We start from the raw sequence: 25,751 nt of genomic DNA, 5'->3' as shown, positions 1-25,751 counted from the left end.
AGATGCTGGAACATATAGAGAATAAACACGCTGCATTAGATATCGAAACCAACGGAAAGACAAAAATTCCTCGAGGAAAACCGTAAACGACACTAAAAGATCAAATAAAAATTTCAAAACTGAAAAATGTAATATCTAAAATAAAAAACTCTGACTTGACTCAAGAGCAGAATGGAAATAAGAGAGGAAAAGAGTCAGTGGAACCTAACAGACAAAAAGAAACTATGCTCTGAGGAGCATATATTTAAAATGTTTTAAAAGACTGAAAAATATGAACAGACCCATAGATACCTACTGAGAAGAAACACTGTTACAGAAAAGAAAAAACCTATTTGAACTAATAACTCTCCTTCATGAAAATATAACAAATATGTTGAAGGATACATGTTTACAGATTCAAGATCAGCAAAAATTAAAAAAAAAAAAAGAAAACCACAAAACAACACATAATCAAGCTGTTTACAACCAATATAAAAGAAGTATCCTGAGAGCTACCAGAGAAAAAAAGATCTATTACATATAAAGTAATAAGAATTGAAATGGCTGGATTTCTCATTAGAAACCAAGAAGACCAAAAGACAGTGGAACAACATTTATAAAATGCTGAAAGAACTCTCAACACAGAAAACTACATCAAATGAAAATATCCTTCAGAAAGGACATAAAAATAAGGTCATAGTCAGATTTTTAAAAATTAAGAGAATCTGTTACCAGTAGAGGGGCTCTAAAAGAAATGCCAAAGAAAACTCTTCCTGTAGAAGGAAAAGTGGTATCAGAGTAAAATATGGGTCTTCTCATACAAAGGAAGAGCAATAGAAATAATAAATGAGTAGGTAAATGTAAGAGATTGTTAATCTCCTCTTAAGTTCTTTAAAATATACATGCCAGTTGAAAGCAAAAATTGCAATACTGATCAATGAATGCAGATGTAATGCTTATAAAAACTGTAATATTAATGGAGAAAGATAAAGGGACCTACATGGTGGCAAAGTTTCTACATTCTGCTTGAAGTGTAAAACAATAATTGTAAATAGACTATAAAAAGTTCGTTAAATGAGGGGCACCTGGGTGGCTCAGGCATTAAGCATCTGCCTTGGGGTCAGGTCATGATCCCAGGGTCTTGGGATCGAGGCCTGTATCGGGCTCTCTGCTCGGCGGGGAGTCTGCTTCCCCCCCCCTCTCTCTTTGCCTGCATCTCTGCCTACTTGTGATCTATCTCTCTCAAATAAATAAATAAAATATTTTTTTTAAATTTAGGAAAAGGAGACCAATAATAGATTAAAAAGAAAAAAAAGAAAACACCATAATGAGGCAGATCCCAGGAATGCAAGACTGGTTTAACACCTGGAAAGAAACCCAATGTTTTGGGTTTGAATTTATTTCAGGAATACAAGAATGGTTTAATAACAGAAAATCTATTATTATAATTACTTCAAATGGTAGTAATGCAAAGCAACAGACCTCAAATAGGATATATCCTCCTAGAGATAAAGGGAACAACATTTCACTAATACTTGCATTATTATTTGGAAACTATTAAAAGTAGAAGATGAAAGCATATAAGTAATTGCTAATGTCATTAAAAACTAAGGTTTTTCAGCATAAGAGATACAAACATAAATCAAAGAAGTTACATAGAAGCCCTTATCATTTCGTTTTTTTTGGTGGGGGGGGGGGGTTTGACTAAGGCTGCTAGAATGATGGAATAGGCAAATGCAGAAGGTACACTGAGGGGCACCTGGGTGGCTCAGTGGGTTAAAGGCTCTGCCTTCGGCTCAGGTTATGCTCCCAGGGTCCTGGGATCTCTGCCCAGCAGGAAGCCTGTTTCCCTCTCTCTCTCTGCCTGCCTCTCTGCCTACTTGTGATCTCTGTCTGTCAAATAAATAAATAAAATCTTTTAAAAAAAAAAAAGTACACTGAAACTTAACTATAGCCAGCATATAGCCGAGTCTTCTGTGATATACCCGTGGATAGAATTTTAAAATGGTAATTCAATATTAACACAGTTAGACATTTGGAGCTGATTCAAAACTCAAAAAATGTTAAATGTCAATTATATGGCAAATCCCTATGCGACAGGAAGGAGGCAGCAGATATAGGACTCTTTTATTCCTAGATTTCTCAAAATTTTTATAAAAGATAAATGAAAACATATGACATATTTATCAAATATATAGACAGAAGAAAACTAGAAGGAATATGAACACTCTGAGTGACAGAAGTTGAAGAGATTTTATTTTAACACACTGCAAAGACAAACTAAAATTACTTTAGAGTTCATCAAGGACAAAAATTAAAGCCCCAAAATTATTTTCAAAACTCAATTTCCTAAGTATGATGGCGGGGGGCGGTGCATGCTCTATTTAACAAGAATTCATGTAACAAGATCTAAAGCCTGTACCTGACCACAAGCTAACTATAAGCCAAAGTATATCTTCACTGGCAACAAGCTAGGGCAGTCTGAAAAGATGTGGCATCCATAACAAGGACAGTCAGTATTTGTTTCTCCTTAATCTGAACCAGTTAAACCACATAAGGGAACAGTTCATCCATTTCAGGAAAACATTATTTGATCCTAAAAACATACAAAAATAGGAACTGGCAATGTTTTATCCTCTCTGCTTTACTGCTCCCTAACCCAGAAAAATATTCCACCACCCCTGCCACTGTTACAGATCTTCAAAGAATCTTTCAAATGCCTGTTATCCTGATCCCAAATCCAAGTAAAGCTCTCCCATGACTGAGTAACTGAAGTGATTTAGTGTAACACACAGTGTCCCGATCTAGAAGCATAAACCTAGCTACTTCTAAAGTCAGCCCCAACGCAATGCCCACCCCTTTTGTTAAATCCATGAGTGTGACTATCTTCTCCCGAAGTCTAGAAAATCCATCTTAACAGATACCAGCAGAATGCTAACAGGTATTACAGATTTTTAACTTAGGGGGAAAAAAATAGGGTATGAAAAGGTGTTTAACATAAAATCAGAGGACTAAAAGAAATCTCATTCAGCCATTCCATTGGAGAGGAAACTGAAACCAATGAAGAAACAACATGCCACACTGCATTAGTCATAGCAAGTAAACCGAATTTTTATTACAAAACAAAAAACACTTAATATAGGCATATGGAAGAAAAAAAGTTCAAAGACAATTGATTTTTTAAATGAAAAATTATGAGAAACAACTTTTATTCTCTCAAAATATGAAAGACTAAAAATTTTTAAGACTGAAAAGATATGGCACAAAAGATAACATTGCTGCTTAGAATACGAATTAATGAAACTCCTAATAAGTAATGTGGGATCTTCATATTCTTTAGATAAGTTAGTTCCTCATAAGACAATAGTAAAAAGAAAAGGCAAAATTCATCATAAAGATATTCATTGAAGTGAAAAATATAAAGCAAATTTGAGGTCCTAATAATTAACAAAACATCAAATAATACCTCCTATATTATAGGGTATTATTTAGTCCTTAAATTTCTTTGTTAAGAGTTTTCATTTAACACCAATTACAACACATGATACACATAAATTTTGTCCCAGGCAACCATAAAAACATTTCTAGTTTTATAAAGTATTACTGGTTTTAAATCTCCTGGAATATTTGTAATTTCCATCAGGTAAGGTTATCCCAGGAGTTAACTATATCATGAAGCATATATAACAGAGAAAAACTATGCAATACTATGGTAAGCAACGGTCTAAAGAAGGCACCCTCCCCTCCCCCCAAACTCCTGCCAAGATTCCTACCTCCTGGTCATTCAAACACGAAGCTAGGGAATGATGGGAAGAGATTTTTTTGGATGTAATCCAAGTCCCGGGTGAGTTGATCTTAAAATAATTATCTGGATGGGCCTAATCTAATCACAAAAACAGCCCCCACTGGCAGGAAGGACACTAGGACCTCAGACCTAGAAACTAGAACTCCGCCCACAACCTAAATGAGGTAGGAAGCAGATTCTTCACTCTTGAGATGAGCGCCCAACCCAGCCAACACCCCGGTTTCTGCCTTTTAAGACCCTGAGCAGAAAACCCAGTTCAGCCTGCCCAAACTTGTGACCTACAGAACTGTCCAACAAATTAATATTGTTTTAAGTCTCTATATTTGGGATGATTTCTCACATAGCAATAAAAACAAATAGTAATAATGTGGCAATTTCTCACACAGCAATAAAAAATGAATACTAATAATGTTTAATATTATACTATTATAATAATATTAATAACAAATACTAATACTAAAAAACAAATACTAATAATACTAATAATCTCCCTCTGTCCCTCCCCTCAGCTGGCACACTATCTCTGTCTCAAATAGATAAATAAAATCTTTTAAAAAAATGAACAAAACTCTCCCTCACTTTTCCCAGGACTGTGATGCAAAGCCCCAGGAGCTTCTGCTTTCCAGCACTCCCAGTCTCCACTGAATGCGCTGACTTCAGTACTCTCCCAAGACTCCTGGGGCCAAGCCCTGGGAAGAAAGTGGTTTCTGCAGGTGGAGTTGGTAGCCAGTGGGAGGTACACCAATCTCAGTATTCACAGCCTTCTCTCCTTTCTCCCTTGCAACCCATACTTCAATGTGCACGCCACAAACAGTTCCATACTCATTTTGCAGCTCTCAAGACCCTCATTTGGGGCACCTGGCTGGTTCAGTCCATTAAGCATCTGCCTTTGGCTCAGGCCATTGTCTCAGGGTTCTGTGCTCAGGTCATGATCTCAGAGTTCTGGGACTGAGCCCCGAGTCAGGCTCCCTGCTCAGAACGGAATCTGTTTTTCCCTCTTCCTCTGCCCCTACTGCCCCCTGCCAACTTGTGCTCACACTCTCTCTCTCTCAAATAAATAAAATCTTTAAAAAAAAAAAAAAAAAGACCCTCACTCATTTCTCCTACAAAGAGGAAAAACTTCTTTTCCCTCTCCATGGCAATATTTTTTATTCCCCTTTCACAGGGACACCTGTCAGATAAGTCAGATCTCTTCCTTCCAGTGAACCAGAAAACCCTTTTACCTATGACACCTTCCATAATGCACAATGGGCAAGAGCCATTTTTCCCTTCACTGCCACACCTTAATAATAAGGCAGAATACATATATAAGAAAAAGATACAAAACTATATACTGTTTATAAGTATAAAATTACATTTCCAGACATGATGGGGGAAAGAGAATATATTAACAGAGCAATATTCTCTGAAAGTAACAATTTGGAGAAATTTATAGAAGAAAATCATGTTTATATGGGTGTTAAGTTAGAAACTCTTCTGCATTGTAAGAAGACACGAAGGAAATACACCAAAACGATCCCACCAGTGTGGGAAGTGGGATTATGGGTGAGTGGTTCTTTTTTTTCTCACTCTTCTGTATTTTCTATATAAGCATGTCTTGTTTCTATAAAGGAAGAGAGCTTTACTGAGAAAAAGAGAGAGGGGAAGAGAAAAAGCAAGCAAGCTAGCTATCTTCTTCCACCTCTGCACATTACCTACCTTATAGCAACCATATGCAAATGCATAACAACTCATAATTAAATGAGATTAGATACTCAATATAATTCCAATAGGCAAAACTAGGTACTCATATTTACAGGCAATTTAGGAAAGAACAAGAGTAAAAACACAGTTATAATGAGATATACCCATGTTCAAGTAATAAAATGGATTTTTTTAGCACTGAGCTAAGATCATGAGTTGATCATGAGTTAATGTGGTAGGAGCTAGAACCACGGTGGAGAAACATCTCAAAGCAGAAAAAGAAGGAGAAGTAACTGGTCTTCTCCCCTTTTCCTGCCCTCCAATCTTCTACCAGTGCCTCCCACTGGCCAAGCCCACCCAGAAGCCTGCTGGTAAGAGAGCCTAGGAAATATATTTGCAGGGATTCACCTCCTGCAATAGAGAACAACAGAGAAGGGCAGGAAATCTCAAACCCAGCTTCACGATATTAATTACTAAATGATGAAGCTATCACTGTATTTATATATAATTCTAGTAATTTGAAATATAAATGATTTTATATAAAAATCTCATTTTCACAAGGCAGAAAAAATTTACGCAAAGCTACATACACATGCATGCACATTCCTAATCAGCTGAATAAGCAAGACGGTAATACTAAATCTATACTGGGCATAAAGGCAAACTATTCAAAATGAGTAGTTAACTTAAGAGCCACAAAGGTAGATATGAAATTGTTACAGAAAATCAACAATATCACCAAATAAGCATTCACAAAGGACATCAAAATGCAATCAGCACAGAATATACTATTATCAAAATGGCCCTAGAACGTCCCTTTCTTCGAGGAACAAAAAATCCCAATACAACATATGTGAAGGGAAAGGAAGCCTAGATCAAAATCTTCTTTACGTACAAAGCTAGGAAAAAGCATGTAAAAATAACTCAGGGGGAAAAAATGGTAACTTTTTGCCACTCTTCACTTTCTTCCTTTGACAGACTCAAATATTATTTATTATATTTTTTTATTATTTGTATTCAGAATTTGAGGGAGGGCACAACAGCTTTAGATTAAGGTTATAAATAATGTTTTTTCATAATGATGATGAAAAATAGCACTTCTGCTTAAATATAGTAGTAAAGGGAAAAATATTTGGTCTCTTAAATAGGAAAAAAAAATCACAGGAGCTATCTCTACGTTGGTAGAACTGTATACATATACAGATAGTCACTGACTTGAGATGGTTTTACGTAATGACTTTTTGACTTTACAATGGTACAAAGCAATGATCATTCAATAGGAACTATACTCTTAAGTTTTGAATTTTTACTTTTTCCTGCACTTGCAATATACAGTACCATACTTTCTAGTGATGCGGGCAGCAGCAGTGAGCCACCACTCGTAGCCAACAACGGGACTGTGTGGAAAAGCAATGATTCTGCACCCATAAAACCATTCCGTATTTCACTTTCAGTAAAATGCCATACAATAAATCCACTGAGATATCCAACACTTTATTATAAAAAAGGCTTTGTGGTAAATAATTTTGCCCAACTATAGGCTAATGTAAGTATTCTGAGCATGTTTAAGATAGACTAGGCTAAGCTATAACATTTAGTAGGTTAGAAGTATCAAATGCATTTTCAACAAAAATGCATTTTCAACTTAAAGTATTTTCAACATACAATTGGCTTATCAGGACGTCACCCCATCATAAGCCAAGGATGATTTATACAGATACATATGCATTACCATATACATAACTGAAAAATCAAGATTTGAATATGAAATCCATTCTGTCAAGAAAGGCAAATGAAACTGCCAGTGTCCATACTCAACCATAGTTTCACCATAAGACACACATGGAACAAATCTCTGAAGTGAAACATGTTTATAGAAGCTATTAAATTTTAATTGATCTAAGTATTATTCCCTTTCTTACAAAGGAACAAAAGACAATAAGGGGAAAAGTAATAATAATTATCCCAATACCACAGAAAAGCTAAATCTGTTTAATCTATCATATATTATGTTGAACAATATCACTAAAATGATATAGGAAAATCTAAAAACAGTATACTATTACCTTTATAAGGACTTTATTCAGGTAAATTATTGCTAGTCTTCAGTACTGCTAGAAACTGATACTTGTATGTTTCTACATTTGAATTTTGTACACCAGATCTACTAATAAAAATTTGCATGTAATATTTAAATATGTATTATAGCTCTTTCTGAAATAAGTCAGGGTATGAACAAATGAATAGCAGAAGGGAAGAAAGAACCACAAATGTGGGAGACACTTCACTGGGAAACTTCTATTAAAGAAAAAAACAGCAAGATTCTAGGCTATCCATGATACTCCAGTTGAGATCTGTTAAGAATCATTACTCTTCCAATTTTATGTTTTATGTACTTTCTCCCTGAGTGTTTCCTAAGTTAAAAAAATTTTCGAAAAGCTATCTAATAAATTGTTTCAGTAAAAGTAATATCCAGATCACTTAATGCCTTAAGTAGCACAATATTTGGAATGTACAATTGACCCTTAACACAGGATTAAAGGACACTGACCCCTTGTACACTTAAAAATGGCGTATAACTTCTGACACCCCAAAAATTTAACTACTAATAGTCTACTACTGACCAGAATCTTTAACGATAACACAAATTGTCAATTAACACACATTATGCATGTTGTATGTGTTATATACTGTATTCTTACAATAAATGAAGCTAGGGGAAAATACATTAAAAAGAAAATCACAGGGAAGAGAAGATATATTTACAGTACCATACTGTATTCAAGAAAATGCACATATAAGTGGATCTGCGCAGGTCAAACCTGTGCTGTCAACAGTAGTTTTCAGTTTAATAATTAACAACAAAATACCCAGTTTGAGTCAGTTCAACAGTTCAAAAGATTTTAGGCTTAACCTTATAAAACTGCCAATTTTGAGCTTGTTTAACCTATAAAACTAACAATTTCCTATGGCTCACCTAATACATATCTCAGAACTCTCAGCAGTATGTTAATTATCTTCAATAATTAATGCCACTTGATTCATGCCAGAGAATTCCCACAATCTTCGGCCAGAAAAGGATGCACCATGGAATGCGATGGGCTTGGAGTTGCTTATTGAAGAGTTCTGAATATATCTGGCAGGAATTCAAAACCTGGGCTTTGCATATTAATCAATGGTTGCATTTGTGATTATTCAGAAAGCAAAACTAAACAAAACATTCAGTTTTTGAAGACTGGGACATGATAAACATTTTCAGTTTCTCTGAGTTATAAGTAAAATTCACCCAACAGTCAAAAATGCGTTGTTAAATATCATGCAGTAGCAAGAGAGCTAGACATTCATTTAAAGAACATTTGCAAAGACTTCTTATTTCTTTTATTCAAACTGCAGGTTTTTTTTACAGCTCAATGGGTAAAAGGAACCAGTCTAAGTACCAAACAGAGTGGACAACTATTAATAAAGGAGCAATAAACAAAATACACACCTCCTCCAAAATTTACCTCTTCCTCAAGATTATTCAGGAAGAAATAATCCAGCTGTTTTAATCAATCCTCGTTCCTCTTTAGAAAGTAGGCAACAGATGGGGGAAATGGTCCTATACAAAGGGTACTTTTGAAAAGTCTAAGAAAAATGTACCAATGGTCTCACTTTTATCTTAAAAAAAAGGAGAGAAGAGAAAAAAAAAGAGAGAGAATAGAAAAAGAAAAGAAAGAAGAAAATTCATATTAACATCTAACAAATGAGATAATAAAGCAGGAAAATTCAATGGTTCTACTTGTCCAGAGAATGACAATTTCATTCATTCAAAAACATATTTACTAAGAATTTATTATGCCAGACACAGGGGATGAAACAGTAAACAGAAGTGACAAAGTCCCTGTACTCAAGGAGCTTATAATCTAATGGAAAAGAAAGATAATAATGACACAGTTTACATTTACTATGGAGAAAATGAAAGCCAGTAAAAAAGGCAGAGAGGATGGCCGGGCTTTCTTCTAAGAGGGTGAGTAAAGGCAGAACTTTACTGGAACATTTGAAGAGACCAGAAGGGAGGAGCCGGGCAAGCTTTGCAGATCACCTAGGGAAGGCACTTTCCAGGAGAAAACACAGATACAAAGGCCCTGCAGTGAGAGAATACTTGGCATATTTGAGAAAGAGTGAGGAGGCCATGTGACTGGAGCAAAACGATTTACAACAAATGCAAGGATTCTGAACTTGAGTGACTGGAACGAAGTTAGTATTATTAACATAAACCGTCAAGTTGAAAGGAAGAAACTCATTTCTGGGAGGAGGAAAGCTGAGATTTAGTGAACCTCTATAGGTCACAGTTTCTACAGGACCTTCCAGTGGGGAATGAATTTTTACAGAGCTAGAGATACCCACTTGGAAGTCGTCGGTAGAGAGATGATGGTCCAATCTGCAGGTACAGTAAAGAAGTGGAAGAAACAAGCATAAAGAAACAAAATACAGACCCCAGAGGTATGCCTGCATTTAGCAGCTGGGAAGAAGAGAGGCAGAGGAAAAGAGCCAGCCAACCCTACAGGAACACTGTGGCTGTGATTACATGTGTGTGAGAAAGTATGTGGCTATGGGAGAGAGCACACGTGTATGCACGTGAGCCAAGTACACACGTGTGTTTAAGAAACGGAAAGGGGAAGGCATGTGTGGAGGCACACACACATGTTAATAACATTGAGCATTAACTTGTTATCTTCCTTTGTAAAATTTTTGATATTTTGGAAATTCAACATTTGTAACCTGTTTTAATTTTCAGAACTCTAGTTGTTAGCATCCAAGAGCACTTTCACCAAGGGCCACTGATTTTATTTTATTAGTAACAACTTCTTTACTAGATACAATATGACCTGCTTTAGCCATAAGCCTTGAACATGCTAATTTTAATGGGGGAAAAAAAAAAACCCTCAAGTGAGAAACTGTTCCAAAAACAAAACAAAACAAAACAAAAAACCCTGAGAATTAACAGGATCCATTCTGAGAATACTGATATAATCAATACTAAAAATAAAATACACAATAAAACATTAAGGAGTATGATGTAAAGTGATTAAAATATTCAGAACTAGTTAAAGATTCTCTCTTCAGGTTTTTTAATCTTATCTGTTTAAGATCCTAACTTTTTTCACTAAATGATTTCACTGATAAATAATTGCAAATAAATATTTCACTTAATAATTAAGAAAAACTATAGTTTTTTATTAGATTTTTTATAATGCTTATATTATATTTAGTTATACATTTATTAAGAGTAATAAATAAACCATAAATCACAAAAGGATAGGGTGCTACTGGAGGGTTTATTGTTTAAATTTTAAAGTGATTTAGAACAGATCAATTATCAGTAAGGAAAGTGAACCAGTAATCAAAAACCTCCCAACAAACAAAAATTCAGGATCAGACAGCTTCACTACTGCATTCTACCAAACATTTAAGGACGAATTAATACCAACCCTTCTTAAATTATTCCAAAATATAAGACAGAACACTCCCATACTGATTATAAAAGGCCAGCATTATCTTGATATCAAAAGCAGACAAGGACACTACAAGAAAAGTAAATTACAAGGGGCACCTGAATGGCTCAGTTGGTTAAGCATCGTTTCAGCTCAGGTCATGATCTCAGGTCATGATCTCAGGACCTGCTCCTCACTCAGTGTGAGTTCACTTGAGATTCTCTCTCACCTTCTCCCTTTGCCCTCCCCCACCCACACACACACACTCTAATAAATACATACTTAAAAAGTAATTTATGGAACAACATCTCTGATGAACATAGAAGCAAAATCCTCAACAAAATATTAAGCAAACTGAATCCAACAGTACATTAGAAGGATCCCACACCATGGTCAAGTGTGATTCGTACAGGGATCAAAGGATGGTTCAATATCCACAAATCAATGTCCATACCACATTAACAAAATGAAGGATAAAAATCATATCAGTATCTCACTAGGTGCAGAAAAAGCATCTGACAAAATTCAACATCCGAATGTACCTCAACATAAGGGCCCTATTTGACAAGCCCATAGCTAATATCATACTCAATGATGAAAAGCTAAAAGCTCTTCCTCTAAGATCAGGAACAAGACAAGGATGCCCACTCTCATCATGTCTATTCAGAATAGTACTGGAAATCCTACGGGGAGCAATTAAGCAAGAAAAAGAAATAAAAGGCCTACAAATCAGAAAGGAAGAAGTAAAACTGTAACTATTTCTAGGCGACATATTATATACAAAACCCTAAAGACTCCAACAAAATATTGTCAGAACTGGGGCAGCTGGGTCGCTCAGTCATTAAGCGTCTGACTTCAGCTTGGGTCATGATCCCAGAGTCCTGGGATCGAGCCCCGCATCAAGCCCCACATCGAGCCCCTCATCGAGCCTGGCATCAGGCTCCCTGCTCAGAGGGAAGGCCTGCTTCTCCTTCTCCCACTCCCTGCTTGTGTTTCCTCTTTCGCTGTCTCTCTCTCTGCCAAATAAAGTCTTAAAAAAAAAAAAAAAACACTGTCAGAACTAATAAACAAATTCAGAAAAGCTTCAGAATACAAAATCATTAAAAGAGTTGTGTTTCCACACACTCACAGTGAGCCAGAGTACTGAGTATTTTTTCCGTGGGATGCTAGTACCTCTAGGGATTCATTGATCTGACAGAGGGTGTGGGGCTTGTCTTTGCTGAGATTATTTTCCATCTCTGCAGAGAAGTTAACTTGCAGAAAACGAATAGTACAAATAATTCCTGTCCACAGAAATGCAAATTGTGTCTAGTGGAACTAAAGAGTTTTGCCAGCTTTTGCATCCATTTGCATCTATTTTAGCTTGATTAATCTCTAACAGTAAGGCACTCTGAATTCTCCTTTGAACCAAATCTCCTTTGAATAGAGTTGTAACACTTGACTGGTTCCTTCATTAGTTAATTAGTTAAATATCCTCGGCATGTGTTCATTTTATATTTGTATGAGAGTCATGATTATATCCTCTTAAACTTTATCCCTCAATAAAATGAATACAAGATTATCTTTATCCTTTCTCAAAAACTCACAATATAGTAAAAGGAAACAGAAACATCCATAATTAACTAGAATGAGATGAAGTATTAAGACCTGGATATGAACAACATACTATAAGAAGTAAAATCAAAACATTTGGTTCTATTTTTATTTTTATTTTATTTTATCTTTCTATCTGAAAGGTTTCAGAAAGCCTTACATCTTAAGTTACAATTATATAAGGCAGGGGCCAAAACTTGGGCCAACCCAGCCCAATGCTTGTTTTTATATAGTCCATAAACTAACATTTTTAAATGTATGGGGGAACAAACAAAAAAAGAAGGATGATTATCTAATGACATGTGAAAATTACATAAAATTCAAATATGTGTCCATAACTAAAGTTTTATCGGAACACAGCCATGCGCATTTCTGTATTATCTATGGCTACTTTCACGTTACAGTGACAGAGCTGAGCAGCTGTGAGAGAGACCTTATGAGACACTCACCAATTCATACTGCTCAGCAAACCATGCACCGTACTATGAAGCTAGAACTCAGCAGCATTGCAAGTTCCCCATGTATCACCATACCATGTGCTTAAAATCACTAATTTGTACACAACATATAAAAAATAAGCCAAGAAGAGATAAGTGGACTACCAATGTCATGCTTTTAAGACACAGGAGAATGTGGGTTTCGTTATCAAATAAGATGGCAAAAAACTGTGTTTATTATGTGCTGACACTACAGCTGTGCTGAAAGAAAGGATATAGATCAAACATCACCAAACTATGCACTCATCACAATATTCTCAACTCATAGGAAAACAACAATCTGAAAAGTGAGAAAACTCTAAAACGGAGTAAGTGCGTAAAACATCACACAAAAATAAAATGTCTTCACAAAAATAAAACCAAGCTGCATCCAGAGTAAATTCCCAAGTAGATCACTTGTCAGCAGAGCAAGGAAAGCCACTGGCTAATGGTGAATCAATTAAATCATGTTTGACTGTAGCAAAGAAATCCAGAGAAAACAAACTGATTTAAGCCTAATAGTCTTTCAGTAAGTACAGGCTTGAATACACTTGAGGGCATTGAGAGCAAAATCAAGAGTCAATTTGAAAATGAGGCAAATGATTTCAAGTGGTTTCCCTTAACTCTTGATGAGTCAACAAATGTAACCAATACTGTGAAGCTGCTAAGGAGTCAATGCGACTTTAAAGTGGCTGAAGAATTAGCCCCATGCACAGTCTACCTAGGACAACTACAGCTGACAATGTTCTGAAATAAATTCAACAAACATCCATTCAGTGCAAGTGGAATCTACTAAGATACTTCATGCCAATTTTGGTAAAAAATATGGGTGAAACAGAAAAAGTTCAGTTGGATCTGTTTTCGATCTCTGTTAATGAATACTAAATGGTTTTCATAATTAAGTTTTCACTGCATATTTGATACTATTTCTCAATGAATCTAACCTAAAATTGCAAAGCAAAACATAGCTTATGAGAAACACTGTGATCAATGTTAGAATCACAATCACGAGCTGTCATACATATTTTCCAAGCTACCCAACGCTAAAGCAAGAAGAGAGATCTCCATTACCACAAAAATTTTCAGTGAACATATTTTCTGAACTCAAACTACAGTTCCAGCAAGGTTTTTCAGATCATCAGTACAAAGAAAATGTCCACACTGCAAAATCCATTTAACTTTGCAATTGAGGAGCTTCAACCTCACCTTTAACGGGATGTTTGTAATATAATGTTATACTAAAGGTCAATATCAAGAGAAGAATCTAATAGAATTCTATAAATGCTTTCCAAGAGACAAACATGCTCAATTAAAATCACAAGCTCATGAACTGGTTGGGATACGTATTTGGCAATACATGAGTGAAAAGGCATTTTCAAAAATCAAATATGTAAAATCTCATTACAGATCATCAGTGACATGAATATTTGCATTCAAATTTTGGTGGTTAAGAAACACTAACTTTACTACAATTTAGTAAAATGTTATTCTTCACAAAAAGAATTTCACCATTCTTATTAACAAACCCAAACCACAAAAAGTTGTAACAGATTAAATGTGTATCTCAAACCATCATGTGGAAAACTAAACTGCATAAGATTTTTCTACCCAATCCCCAATAAAAAGTGCTTTTCCAGCATTTCAGTAAATGTAACTCCATTCTTCAGATTGATCAAGCCAAAAAACGTAGTCATCTTTAACATCTCTTTAGCTCACTCTCTAACATCCCATTAATCCGCAAAAACAGGAGGTTTTATCTGCAGAACTCTCTCTCTAGAATCTAACCATTTTTCACCATATCTACCATTCCAGTTCAAGCTACTGTTACTGTTCACCTATAATAATAGCCTTCTAACTGGTCTTATTTCTTCTTTTGCCTCCCTTTTCAGCCTATTCACAGAAATCAGAGACTTCCTTTAAAATTTTAAGACAGATCATGTCACTTGTCAGCCAAAAATCCTTCAATGGTTTCCCATCTCACTCAGCAAAGAAACCAAAGTCTTTATAAAGTACCACAGGAAACTACATGATCTGCTCTCCATCCACCCAAACCACTCTCTGGCCTCATCTCCTTCTACTTTCCCTTGGCTTGTTCAATTCCAGCCACATGTCCTACTTGCGTTTCCTCCAGCTTACTTTTTATTCCTATGCGATAGCCTTTAACTTGTCCTTCCAATGCCTAAAATGATGTTTCCAGATAAGCACACTACTCGCTCCCTCACATCCTTTGCTCAAATTTTACCTTCCCCCCGAGACCTTCTGTGGCCTCTATTATAAAGCTACCAACCATTCTTTCCCATGCTATCCTACCACTCTGTAACTCCACTACTCTGCATTAATTTTCTACAATAGGACCTACCATCATTTGACATACTATATACTTAATTATTTCCGTTTCCTCTTAAACCATTAAAATATAAGCTGCATGAAGGCAGGAAGCTGGTGTGTTTTGTTCAGGGCTCTGCCCACAGAGTTTAAACATTGCTTAGAATAGATTATTTGCTCAATAGCTACTTTCTGAATAAAATAAGAAAGCAACACTAAAAAAGTTCATAAGGATTCATCAGTTCCTTCTCCTTATAGAAGTAAACTATACACACATATATATGCATAAAACTGATTTACCATCGTGCTAAGTGTTTCTTCCCAATCAGGCCGCTCTCGAGGGTGAACATTTCTATGTAGTTCTGGGACAAAATCATCCTCTTCAGAATGTACTGAAGACTTCATCTTCCTAGAGATAAAAACATGGGAGACTACGGTAAGAAGTCCCAATTGTATGAAAACCTTCCAGTAATTATAATTCAAAAAATAGAAAATTATGTCAGATTTGAAGTTTAATTAAGAGCTTTAGTAGTTAGTACTGATTCCCCATTTGTATTCTGGCCTTCAGGTATCTTTCCTAATGTACCCAATACCCGCTTTTATTCCAAAAGATAAATGTAAAGTTAATAATTTTGTAGTTCTCATGGTCTGTGGTAATTATTATATAAGACTGATTTTATCTGTTTAACACAGTAGGAACCTGGAAAAGATTTGCAACAGCCACCAATATTAATGGAACTGTGCTAAGCATTAGTAAAATTCCAGGATTAATAAAATTCTAGGAATATAGCAGTGCATTGATTAGTAAAATTCGAGGAATATAGCCTAAGAAATTCTAGGAATATACACTCTCGAGATCAACAATGAAGGCTAAACAAAACATATGAAACAACTTTTCTAAAGGCACAGGAAAGGAATCAATACAAGTAGGAGTTCTGGGGCTACATTCTCTGAGAGCCTATGAAGCAAATTCCACATTTAAATATTACTTTTGCATAAGAGATTTTCTAAATCAATAATGAAAATAAAGCCCAAGCATAATATTGTAGGCTTACTGGACTAAGCTGGCAGAGGTTGTAAGCTGCAGTTGCCAAAGCAGATGGGGCCTCAGGGTGACAAATGACCCCTAAAAAGACGTGTAGAGAAAGAACCCATAAATCTACATGGAAATTCCCCTGAAACCATTAACTAATACCAAAGCCTACAAGTATGCAGGACAAGATGCTGAGAAACCTATCCAAAAACAGCTGATAGGCAACTAAAGAGCCAACAGGACATTTCTGCAGCCCAGTCATGCTGTAGAGATGGAGGCTGGCAAGCAAGCACTGTCAAGATGGAGGAGCATTAAAAAAAGAAAAGAAACCCTGGGCTCTTGAGACTCCAGAAAAGCCATGCCTTAGGAGTAAGGACAAACTAGCAATATATGAACTCTAATAAATCCAAAAACCAAGACTTTATAGCATTAGAACTGCCAGTTAAAAAATAATAATAACTCTCTTCAGAGGAAAATAACATTCTACAGACCCTCTGCAAATATTTTACCCAATCTAGTATCCAATAAACATTACAGGGCATGCTTTAAAAAAATTAAAAATAAATTTTAATTAACATAAACAAATCAGCAAAAATTGGGGAAAAAGTCAAAACAGAGACTCACATTTGTTTCAGACTTTAAAATTATCAGAAAGGGACTTTAAAATGCTTATGATGGAGTGCTGCCTTCTGCTTATGATGTAGTGAAAGCTGTAAAAAGCACTGCTTCCAGCCAAACAAGACAAAAAGAAAGATAACCTAAGAAATCATAACTTTTCTTGGGTATATCAGAAAACTGAGGCAACCAGCTAGTCTAAACACTAAAGACAGGACTCTCCATAATCGCAAGCAATTATTGCTTAGAGCAAAGCAGGAAAGAAGACAGAAGCTAGTAAGAAGAAATCAGTTAAATTCTCACCAAGTTTTATCAAGTTTTAAATCAAAACTAAAAACATTTATGATTAATATGTTCAATAACATTTTTAAAAACTAGATGAAAAGATTAAGAATTTTAAGAGACAAATGGAATCTGAAAAACAATCAAATGCCCATCCTGAAATTGAAAAATGCAGCATCTGAAATTAAGAAGTCACTGGATGGGTTTAACAGAACAATTGACATGGCTAAAGAGAGAATTAGTGAACTAGAAGACAGCTCAGTAGAAAATATCCACCCTGGCGCACACAAAGAAAAAAGAGAAATACACAAAACAACATAAAACATGAGACTTGACTAAGAACGTCTCAAATATGTCTAAATTAGAAAATCAGAGACAAGGGAGATGATGAAAAAGAAAAGACAACAGCAATCTTTGAAAAATAATGGCTAAAAAGTTTTCAAAACTTTCAGAAGTCATCAAATAGAGATTCAAAAAGTCCAATGTCCACTAAGCAGGATAAAAAAAAAAATTTGGCATATCTTACTCACAACTTATTAAAATACCCAAAATTTACTTAAAAAACAAAATACTAATTGAAACTCTTAAAAGCAGCCAGAGAAGAAAAGACAGGTTGACTTCAAAGACACAACGATAACAATGTAGGACATTTCAATGGAAATAAAAAGACAATGGCGTAAACCTTCAGCATAGTAAGAGGAAAAAATACTGCCAATCTAAAATCCTCTAAAATCATTCATTAAGTTATCCATTAAAAAGGCAGGGAAAATGGGGTGCCTGGATGGCTCAGTTGGTTAAGTGTCTGACTCTTTGTATCAGCTCAGGTCTTGATCTCAGGGTCAGGAGTTCAGGCTCCACATACTGGGCATGGAGTACACTTAATTTAAAAAAAAAAAAAGTAGGGGAAATAAGTTATTTTCAAAAGTTGAAAAAATTTACCATCAAGAAACCTACAATAAAAGAAATAGTAGAGTTCTTCTGACTGAAGGAAACTGAGCCTTCAGTCAGAAAACTACAGAAATTTATGAAAAGCACAAGGAAAAAGTGAGAAAGTATAAGTAAATAATGGTTTACAAACTGACACAGAAATAAAAACAGTACCCTGTAAGTTTCATAATAGACATAAAAAAGCACAAAGGATAGGAGAGACATATGCAGTCAATTAGTACAGAAATTCTCAATTGGCTAGGAAATGAAATAAGCACTATTTTAGAAAGGAATACAGTTTGATCTTCACAGTAACTATTATAATAATAGTAAATAAATGTATAACTAAAAACCTAAAAACAGAAAATCTTTCAGAATAAAACATACTTGATTAACCCAGAAGAAAGCAGAGAAAGGAAGAATAAAGGTACAAAGAATGAGTAAGACGAATTAAAAAATAAGTATGAAGGTGGTAGAATTCAATTCAAACACATTATTAATAATTATTAAAGTGACCAGACTATTTAACAAGCATGTGGAGCAACTGGAACCTTCATTTATTGCTGGTAGGAATCGAAATTTTGCAGCCACTGTAGAAAAAGTTTGGCAGTTTCTCAAAATACTAAATAGAGAAATACCATATAATTCAGCAATTCCATTTCTAGATATTTAACCAAGAAAAATAAAAACATAGGTCCACCATGAATTTATACATGAATATTCATACCAGTATTCTTTACAATATACAAAAAGTAGAAACAACCAAAATGGTAATTACCTGAAGACTGGACAAACAAAATGTACCAATCTATATAATAACATATTATTCAACCAAAGAAACAAAAAGAATGAAATCCTGATTCATGCTACCATGAGAATGAACAGTTAAAACATGCTAAATGAAAGAAGTCAGACACAAAAGACCATATGTTTTATTATTGCATATATATAAAATGTCCAAAAAGAATCAAATTCACAGGAAGACAAAAAGTATATCTGGTGGCTGCCAGGGGCTGGGAAGAGGAAGACATGGAAAATTATCACAGGCATACCTCATTTCATTTCTCTTCATTCTATGACACTTCACAGTACTGCATTTTTTTTAAAAATTGAAGGTCTGTGGCAACCCTGTGTCAAGGTAAGTTATCAGCACCATTTTTCCAACAGCATTTGCTCACTTCATGTCTCTGTTACGTTTGAGTAATTCCAGTATTTCAAACTTTTTCATGGCTATTGTATTTGTTATGGTGATCTGTGATCTATTATCTCTGATTTTATCATAATAATTGTTTTGGGATGCCACCAACTATGGCTACATAAGATGTCAAACCTAATAAATGTATTTTCTGATCCCTCCACCAACTGGCCATTGTGTTCTGACTGCTCCACCAACCAGCCATTCCCCCCATCTCTCTCCCTCTCCTCATACCTCCCTATTCCAGGACAAAACAATATAGAAATTAGGCCAGTTAATAACTCTAAGATAGCCTCTAAGTGTTCAAGTGAAAAGAAGAGGCAAATGTCTCTCACTTTATTTATTTGTTTATTTATTTATTTTAGAGAAGGAGAGTGGGAGGGAAAGGCAGAGGGCAAGGGAGAGAGAGAATCTTACAGCAGGCTCCACACCCAGCACAGAACCCGATGCAGGGCTTGATCTCACGACCCTGAAATCATGAACTGAGCCAAAATCAGGAGTCAAATACTTAAGCGACTGAGCCACCCAAGCAGCCCCTCTTTTCCCCAAATGTCTCTCACTTTACATCAAAAGCTAGAACTTACTAAGTTTTGTAGAGAAGTCGTGTCAAAAGCAAGGATAAGTCAAAAGCTAGGTCTTGTATGCCAAACAGCAAAGTTATGAATGCAAAGGAAAAATTCTTGCATTTCCTACGCAAATGAACACATGGATGATAAAAAAGCAAAACAGCCTTATCACTCATATGGAGAAAATTTTAGTGGTCTGGATAGAAGATCAAACCACCCACAACATTCCCTTAAAACCAAAGCCTAATCCAGAGCAAGGCCCTAACTCTCTTCCATTCTGTGAAGGCTGAGAGAGAGGAGGAGCTACAGAAGAGTCTGAAACTAGCAGAAGTTAATTCATGAAGTTTAAGGAAAGAAGCCAGCCATCTCCATAACAGTGCAAAATGAAGGAGCAAGTGCTGATGCAGAAGCTGTAGCAACTTACCCAGTAGATTTACCTAGGATAATTACTGATGGTGAATATACTAAACAACATATTTTCAATACAGACAAAACAGCTTTACATTGGAAGAAGATGCCATCCAGAACTTTCACAGCTAGAGAGGACAGGTCAGTGCTTGGCTTCAAAGCTTTAAAGGACAAACTGGCTCTCTTGTTAGGAGGTAATGCAGCTGGTGACTTTAAGTTGAAGCCAGGACTCATTTACCATTCTGAAAATGCTAAGACCCTTAAGAATTATACTAAATCTACTCTGCCTGTGCTCTGTAAATGTAATTAAAAAAAAAAAAAAAAAAGCCTGGATGACAGCACATCTGTTTATAACATGGTTTACTGAATATTCTAAGCCCCGTGTTGAGACCTACTGTTTTAGATTCCTTTCAAAACATTACTGCTCCCTGACAATGCATCTAGTCATGCGAGAGGTATGACGGAGATGTACAATGAGATTAATGTTGTTTTCATTCCTGTCAATACAACATCCATTCTGCAGCCCTCGGATTAAGGAGTTATTTTCAATTTTCAAGTCTTATTATTTAAAAAATACATTTCATAAGGCTCTAGCTGCCATAGAAAGTTAATTACTTCATTATGGGCAAAGTAAATTGAAAATCTTCTGGAAAGGATTCAACATTCTAGATGCCATTAAGAACGTTCATTTGATTCACTGGAAGAAGTCAAAATATCAACATAAACAGGAGACTAGAAAAAGTTTTTTCTAACCTTCACAGATGACTCTGAGGGACTGAAGACTTGAAGTAAGTAACTACAGGTGTGATGGAAAGAAAAGAAAACAAGAATCAAAACTAACCCTAAAGAAGGGACTGAACTGCTAAAATCTCATGATAAAACTTGAACGGGTAAGGAGTTGCTTTTACAGAGGAGCAAAGAAAGTGCTTTCTTGGGTGCCTGGTGGCTCAGTGGGTTAAGGCTCTGCCTTCAACTCAGGTCATGATCTCAGGGTCCTGGGATCGAGCCCCGCATCGGGATCTCTGCTCAGCGGGGAGCCTGCTTCCTCCTCTCTCTCTCTGCCTGCCTCTCTGCCTACTTGTGATCTCTCAAATAAATAAAATCTTAAAAAAAAAAAAAGTGGTTTCTTGAGATAGAATCTACTCCTGATGAAGATTCTGTTAACGTTGTTGAAATGACAACAGAAGACTTTGATTATCCCATAAACTTAGTTGAGAAGGCAGCAGCAGGACTTGAGAGAACCAACTCCAATCGTGAAAGAAGTTCTACTGTGGTTAAAATGCTATCAAACACCATCACATGCAACAGAGCAATCATTCATAAAAGGAAAACTGAATCGATGAAGCCAAGTTCCATGCTGTCTTTTGTCAAAAAAGTTGCTACAGCCACCTCGACCTTTAGCAACTACCACCCTGAGCAGCCGGCTACCATCAACACTGAGGCAAGACACTCCATCAGCAAAAAGATTACAACTTGCTAAAAGCTCAAATGATGAGTAGTATTATTTAGCAATAAAATATTTGTTAACTAAGGTATGTATGTTTTTTTAGAGATAATGCTATTGCTCACCTAATGAACTACAATGTAGTTTAAACGTAAACTTTACATGCACTAGAAAACAAAGAAATTCATTTGATTCACTTTACGGTGATACTCACTTTATTGTGGTAGTCTGGAACCAAACCCATAATGTCTCTGAGGTATGTCTGAACTAATAAGTAAGAGATTTCTTTCTGAAATTTTCAATAATTAGATAATGATGATGGTTGTGCAACTTTGTGAATATACTAAAAGCCACTTAACTGTATACTTTAAGAGAGTGAATCTTACAGATGCAAATTATATCTTAATAAAAAATTAAATGGACTAAAAATTCTAATTAAAATACTCAAAGGGGGACATTTCATGGTAAAAATGTTAAGTAACCAGGGCATCTGGGTGGCTCAGTCGGTTAAGCCTCTGCCTTCAGCTGAGGTCATGGTCCCAGGCTCCTAGGATCAAGCCCCATCAAGTAGGGGCTCCCTGCTCAGCAGTGAATCTGCTTCTCCCTCTCCATTGAACCCCCCACCTTGCTCATGCTCGCTCTCTCTCTTAAATGAATAAATAAAAAATCTTTAAAAAAAAAAGTGTTAAGCATGATATAATAAACAAAAGCAAAACTTGAAAGAACTAAAAAGAAAATAAATAAATCCACAATTACAGTTGCAGATTTTAACAGATATTTCTCAGTGACCAATAGAATAAGACAAAAAAAATGTCCTAAGTATATAGGAGATCTGAACAACCTACCTTTTCAACCTGAACTAGAACATTAAACCTAACAACTGCAGAATATATGTCCTTTTCAACAGCATATTAAACATTTACCAAAAGACCATAATTTAGGCAATGAAGCAGGTCTCAACAAATATAAAGAATTTAAATCATGAACGAAGTGTTTTGTGACCAGCACAGAACTATACTAAAAATCAATTACTGGAGAATAACTAGAAATTCTCCCAAATGTATGGAAATTACAAAACAGAATTCTGAGTAATTCATGAATTGAATACATGAAATCACAATGAAAATGAGAACATATTTTTATCTGAATGGTAATAAAAATACAACAGATAAAAACGTGTGAGACACAACTAAAACAGCAAATTTCAGACCTCTAAGTGTACGTTACTGAAAATAAGGCAAGTTGAAAGCAAATGTTCTAAGTTTCTATTGCAAAAAGCTAGAAAAAGAATAGCAAATTATTCCAAGAAAGTAGAAAGAAGAAAAAAAGTGTTTAAGTAAAAAATCAGTGAAATAGAAAGCCGACTTTGAAAGATTAATAAAATAGATAACACCAAGAAGTTTCATCAGGGAAAAAACAGAACACAGAATATAAACAATGAAAAGAGAGTTACAACTAGAAAGCCTACAGACAAAAAGATTCTGAGGACATTATAAACAACTTTATTCCAGTATAGGTGTGAATTTCCATTGAAATGGGGAAATTTCCTTAAGAACACAACTTACCAAAACTGAAACAAGAAACCAAATAATTGTGAAAAGTCCTATGGCTATTAAAGAAGCTGAATCTGTGAGAAAACTCCAGACCCAAATGTATTCATTGGTGAGTTCTTTCCAACATTCAAGGAATAAATTATAACGATATTATATTCCTCCAGAGTATAAAAACAAAAGGAAGACCCCTTTTCAACCTGTTTCATGAGGGTAGGATAGTCTTCATAACGAAAGGGGATAAAGACATTAATAGAAAAGAAAACTGTAGGTCAGTATTATTAACATAGCTGCAGAACTTCTAAACAAAGTAGTAACAAATCAAACCCACTGGTTTACAAAAAGGATATATAATACCATTTCCAAGTAAGTTTTAGTCCAAAATGTAAACTGTTTTAACATTTTAAAATCAACTGCTATAACTGACCATATGATTAAAATAAAGGAATAAAAACATTGTCATTTTAATAGGTAAAATTTAATACCTATTCATAATTTTTCTAGATACAGATACATGAACATTATTAAAACACACACACAAATAACATCATAGTTAATGGTGAATACTGATGCTTTCCTAATGACAGGCATGGTTAATAAGGTCATAAACAAGAGAAGAATGTCTTCTATACAACATTACACTTGATGTCTTAGTTTTTTTTTTAAAAGAAGGGAGTCTGGGTGGCTCAGTGGTTAACTGGCTCAGGTCATGGTCCCAGGGTCCTGGGATCAAGCCCACATCGAGACTGCCTGCTCAGCGGGAAGCCTGTTTCTCCCTCTCCCACTTCCCCTGCTTATGTTCCCTCTCTCCTGTGTCTCTGCCAAATAAATAAATAAATCTTTTTAAAAAAATAAAAATAAAAATAAGTACAAGAGCAAGAAAAGAAATAAAAGGTATAAAAATTAGAAGTGAAGGCTCCTGGGCGGCTCAGTCAGTTAAGCATCGAACTCGATGTTGCCCGGGTCTTGATCTCACAGTCGTGAGTTTAAGCCCTGCTTTGGGCTCCATGCTGGGCATGAAGCCTAACTTAGGAAGGGGAGGGGAGGGGAGGGAGGGAAGGAAGGAAAGGAAGGAAAGGAAAGGAAAGGAAGAAAGGAAGAAAGAAAGAAAGAAAGAAAGAAAGGAAAAATAGAATTCTCATCATTTAAAGATGACACAATATGTTCAGCAGTTAGAATAAGATAATTCAGCAAAATCACAGCAAATAAGGTCAAATGCAAAAATCAAATGATTTATACATACTGTTATTATACATTTAATAAGGGGGGAAGCCAAATACAATAGGTAAGTAATTTACACTATTTTCCACGTAAAACTACACAGAAGTGAAAAAGAATTGTTGCTGCCATCTGCAAGAAATGGATGAATCCCGTAAGTGTTGAAAAGCGGAAGCCAGACAAAAGTATATGTTAATCTCAATAAATAAGTGTATCAAATCATCATGCTGACCATCTTAAGCAATATTATATGACAATTATAGCTGGGGAGGAAAGAGTACATATTGTATAATTTTATTTACATGAAGTTCAAGAACAGGCAAAACAAATCCACTGTAACAAAAGTCAGAATAATGGTTACCTCTGGGACAGGTATTGACTAGGAGGGCCAAGGGTCTTGTGGCATACTAACATTAATTTATATCTTGACTGGGCTGTGTTTATATGGATATATACATTTATATAAATTCTTCAAGCTATATACTCATGGTTTGTGCATTTTATTATATGAAAGTTATACCTTAATAAAAGTATAAAATAAAAAGTTTGTTGGTAAATATTACAAATTTTAAAAGGATTAAAAATAATGTTTATGTTATATGTATTTTGTGTCATAGAACACTGAATCAACTCCATAAAAACTTAGTATCTATTTATTTAATTGATCCTTTTGTTCCATGCTTTTTAAACTATGGGCAAATTTTACCCTTAACATGATTAATTATAGTTTCAAATCTAACAGAAAAGACAGAGTGTTAAGATTACCAACCATAAAACCCAAAGAATCCAATGCTTTACTTACAAATTTTCTGTAAAACATCAAATTTGAACCTGCATTTTTTCAAGCAAAAGGAAAAAGGAGGAAAAAAAAAAAAACTTTCCTCAAATTGTGGGAACCAGCCTTACCATCCCACTCATTTAAAAATTATTTAAATCTCGGAGGAGGAGTCAAGATGGCAGAGAAGTAGCAGGCTGAGACCACTTCAGGTAGCAGGAGATCAGCTAAATAGCTTATCTAAAGATTGCAAACACCTACAAATCCAACAGGAGATCGAAGAGAAGAACAACTCTAGAAACAGAAAATCAACCACTTTCTGAAAGGTAGGACTGGCGGAAAAGTGAATCCAAAGCAACGGGAAGATAGACCGCGGGGGGAGGGGCCGGCTCCCGGCAAGCGG

The 25,751-nt window shown here is 35.4% G+C and overlaps 1 protein-coding gene across 2 annotated transcripts in view; it reads right to left on the bottom strand.

Annotated features, from left to right (window-relative positions):
* Positions 1-25,751, bottom strand: part of LOC111153776 (Rho GTPase activating protein 32) — a 205,468-nt gene that overhangs the window by 159,590 nt on the left and 20,127 nt on the right. For both annotated transcript variants that reach the window (XM_022513009.1, XM_022513011.1), the window contains exon 2: positions 15,636-15,744. In XM_022513009.1, the coding sequence (XP_022368717.1) occupies positions 15,636-15,744 (109 nt within the window). The remainder of the gene's footprint in view (positions 1-15,635; positions 15,745-25,751) is intronic.

This window comes from Enhydra lutris, unplaced genomic scaffold (genome assembly GCF_002288905.1).
Source record: "Enhydra lutris kenyoni isolate GAN:26980312 unplaced genomic scaffold, ASM228890v2 scaffoldscaffold34, whole genome shotgun sequence".
Lineage (NCBI taxonomy): Eukaryota > Metazoa > Chordata > Mammalia > Carnivora > Mustelidae > Enhydra > Enhydra lutris.
This window is presented reverse-complemented; position numbering and strand designations above follow the sequence as displayed.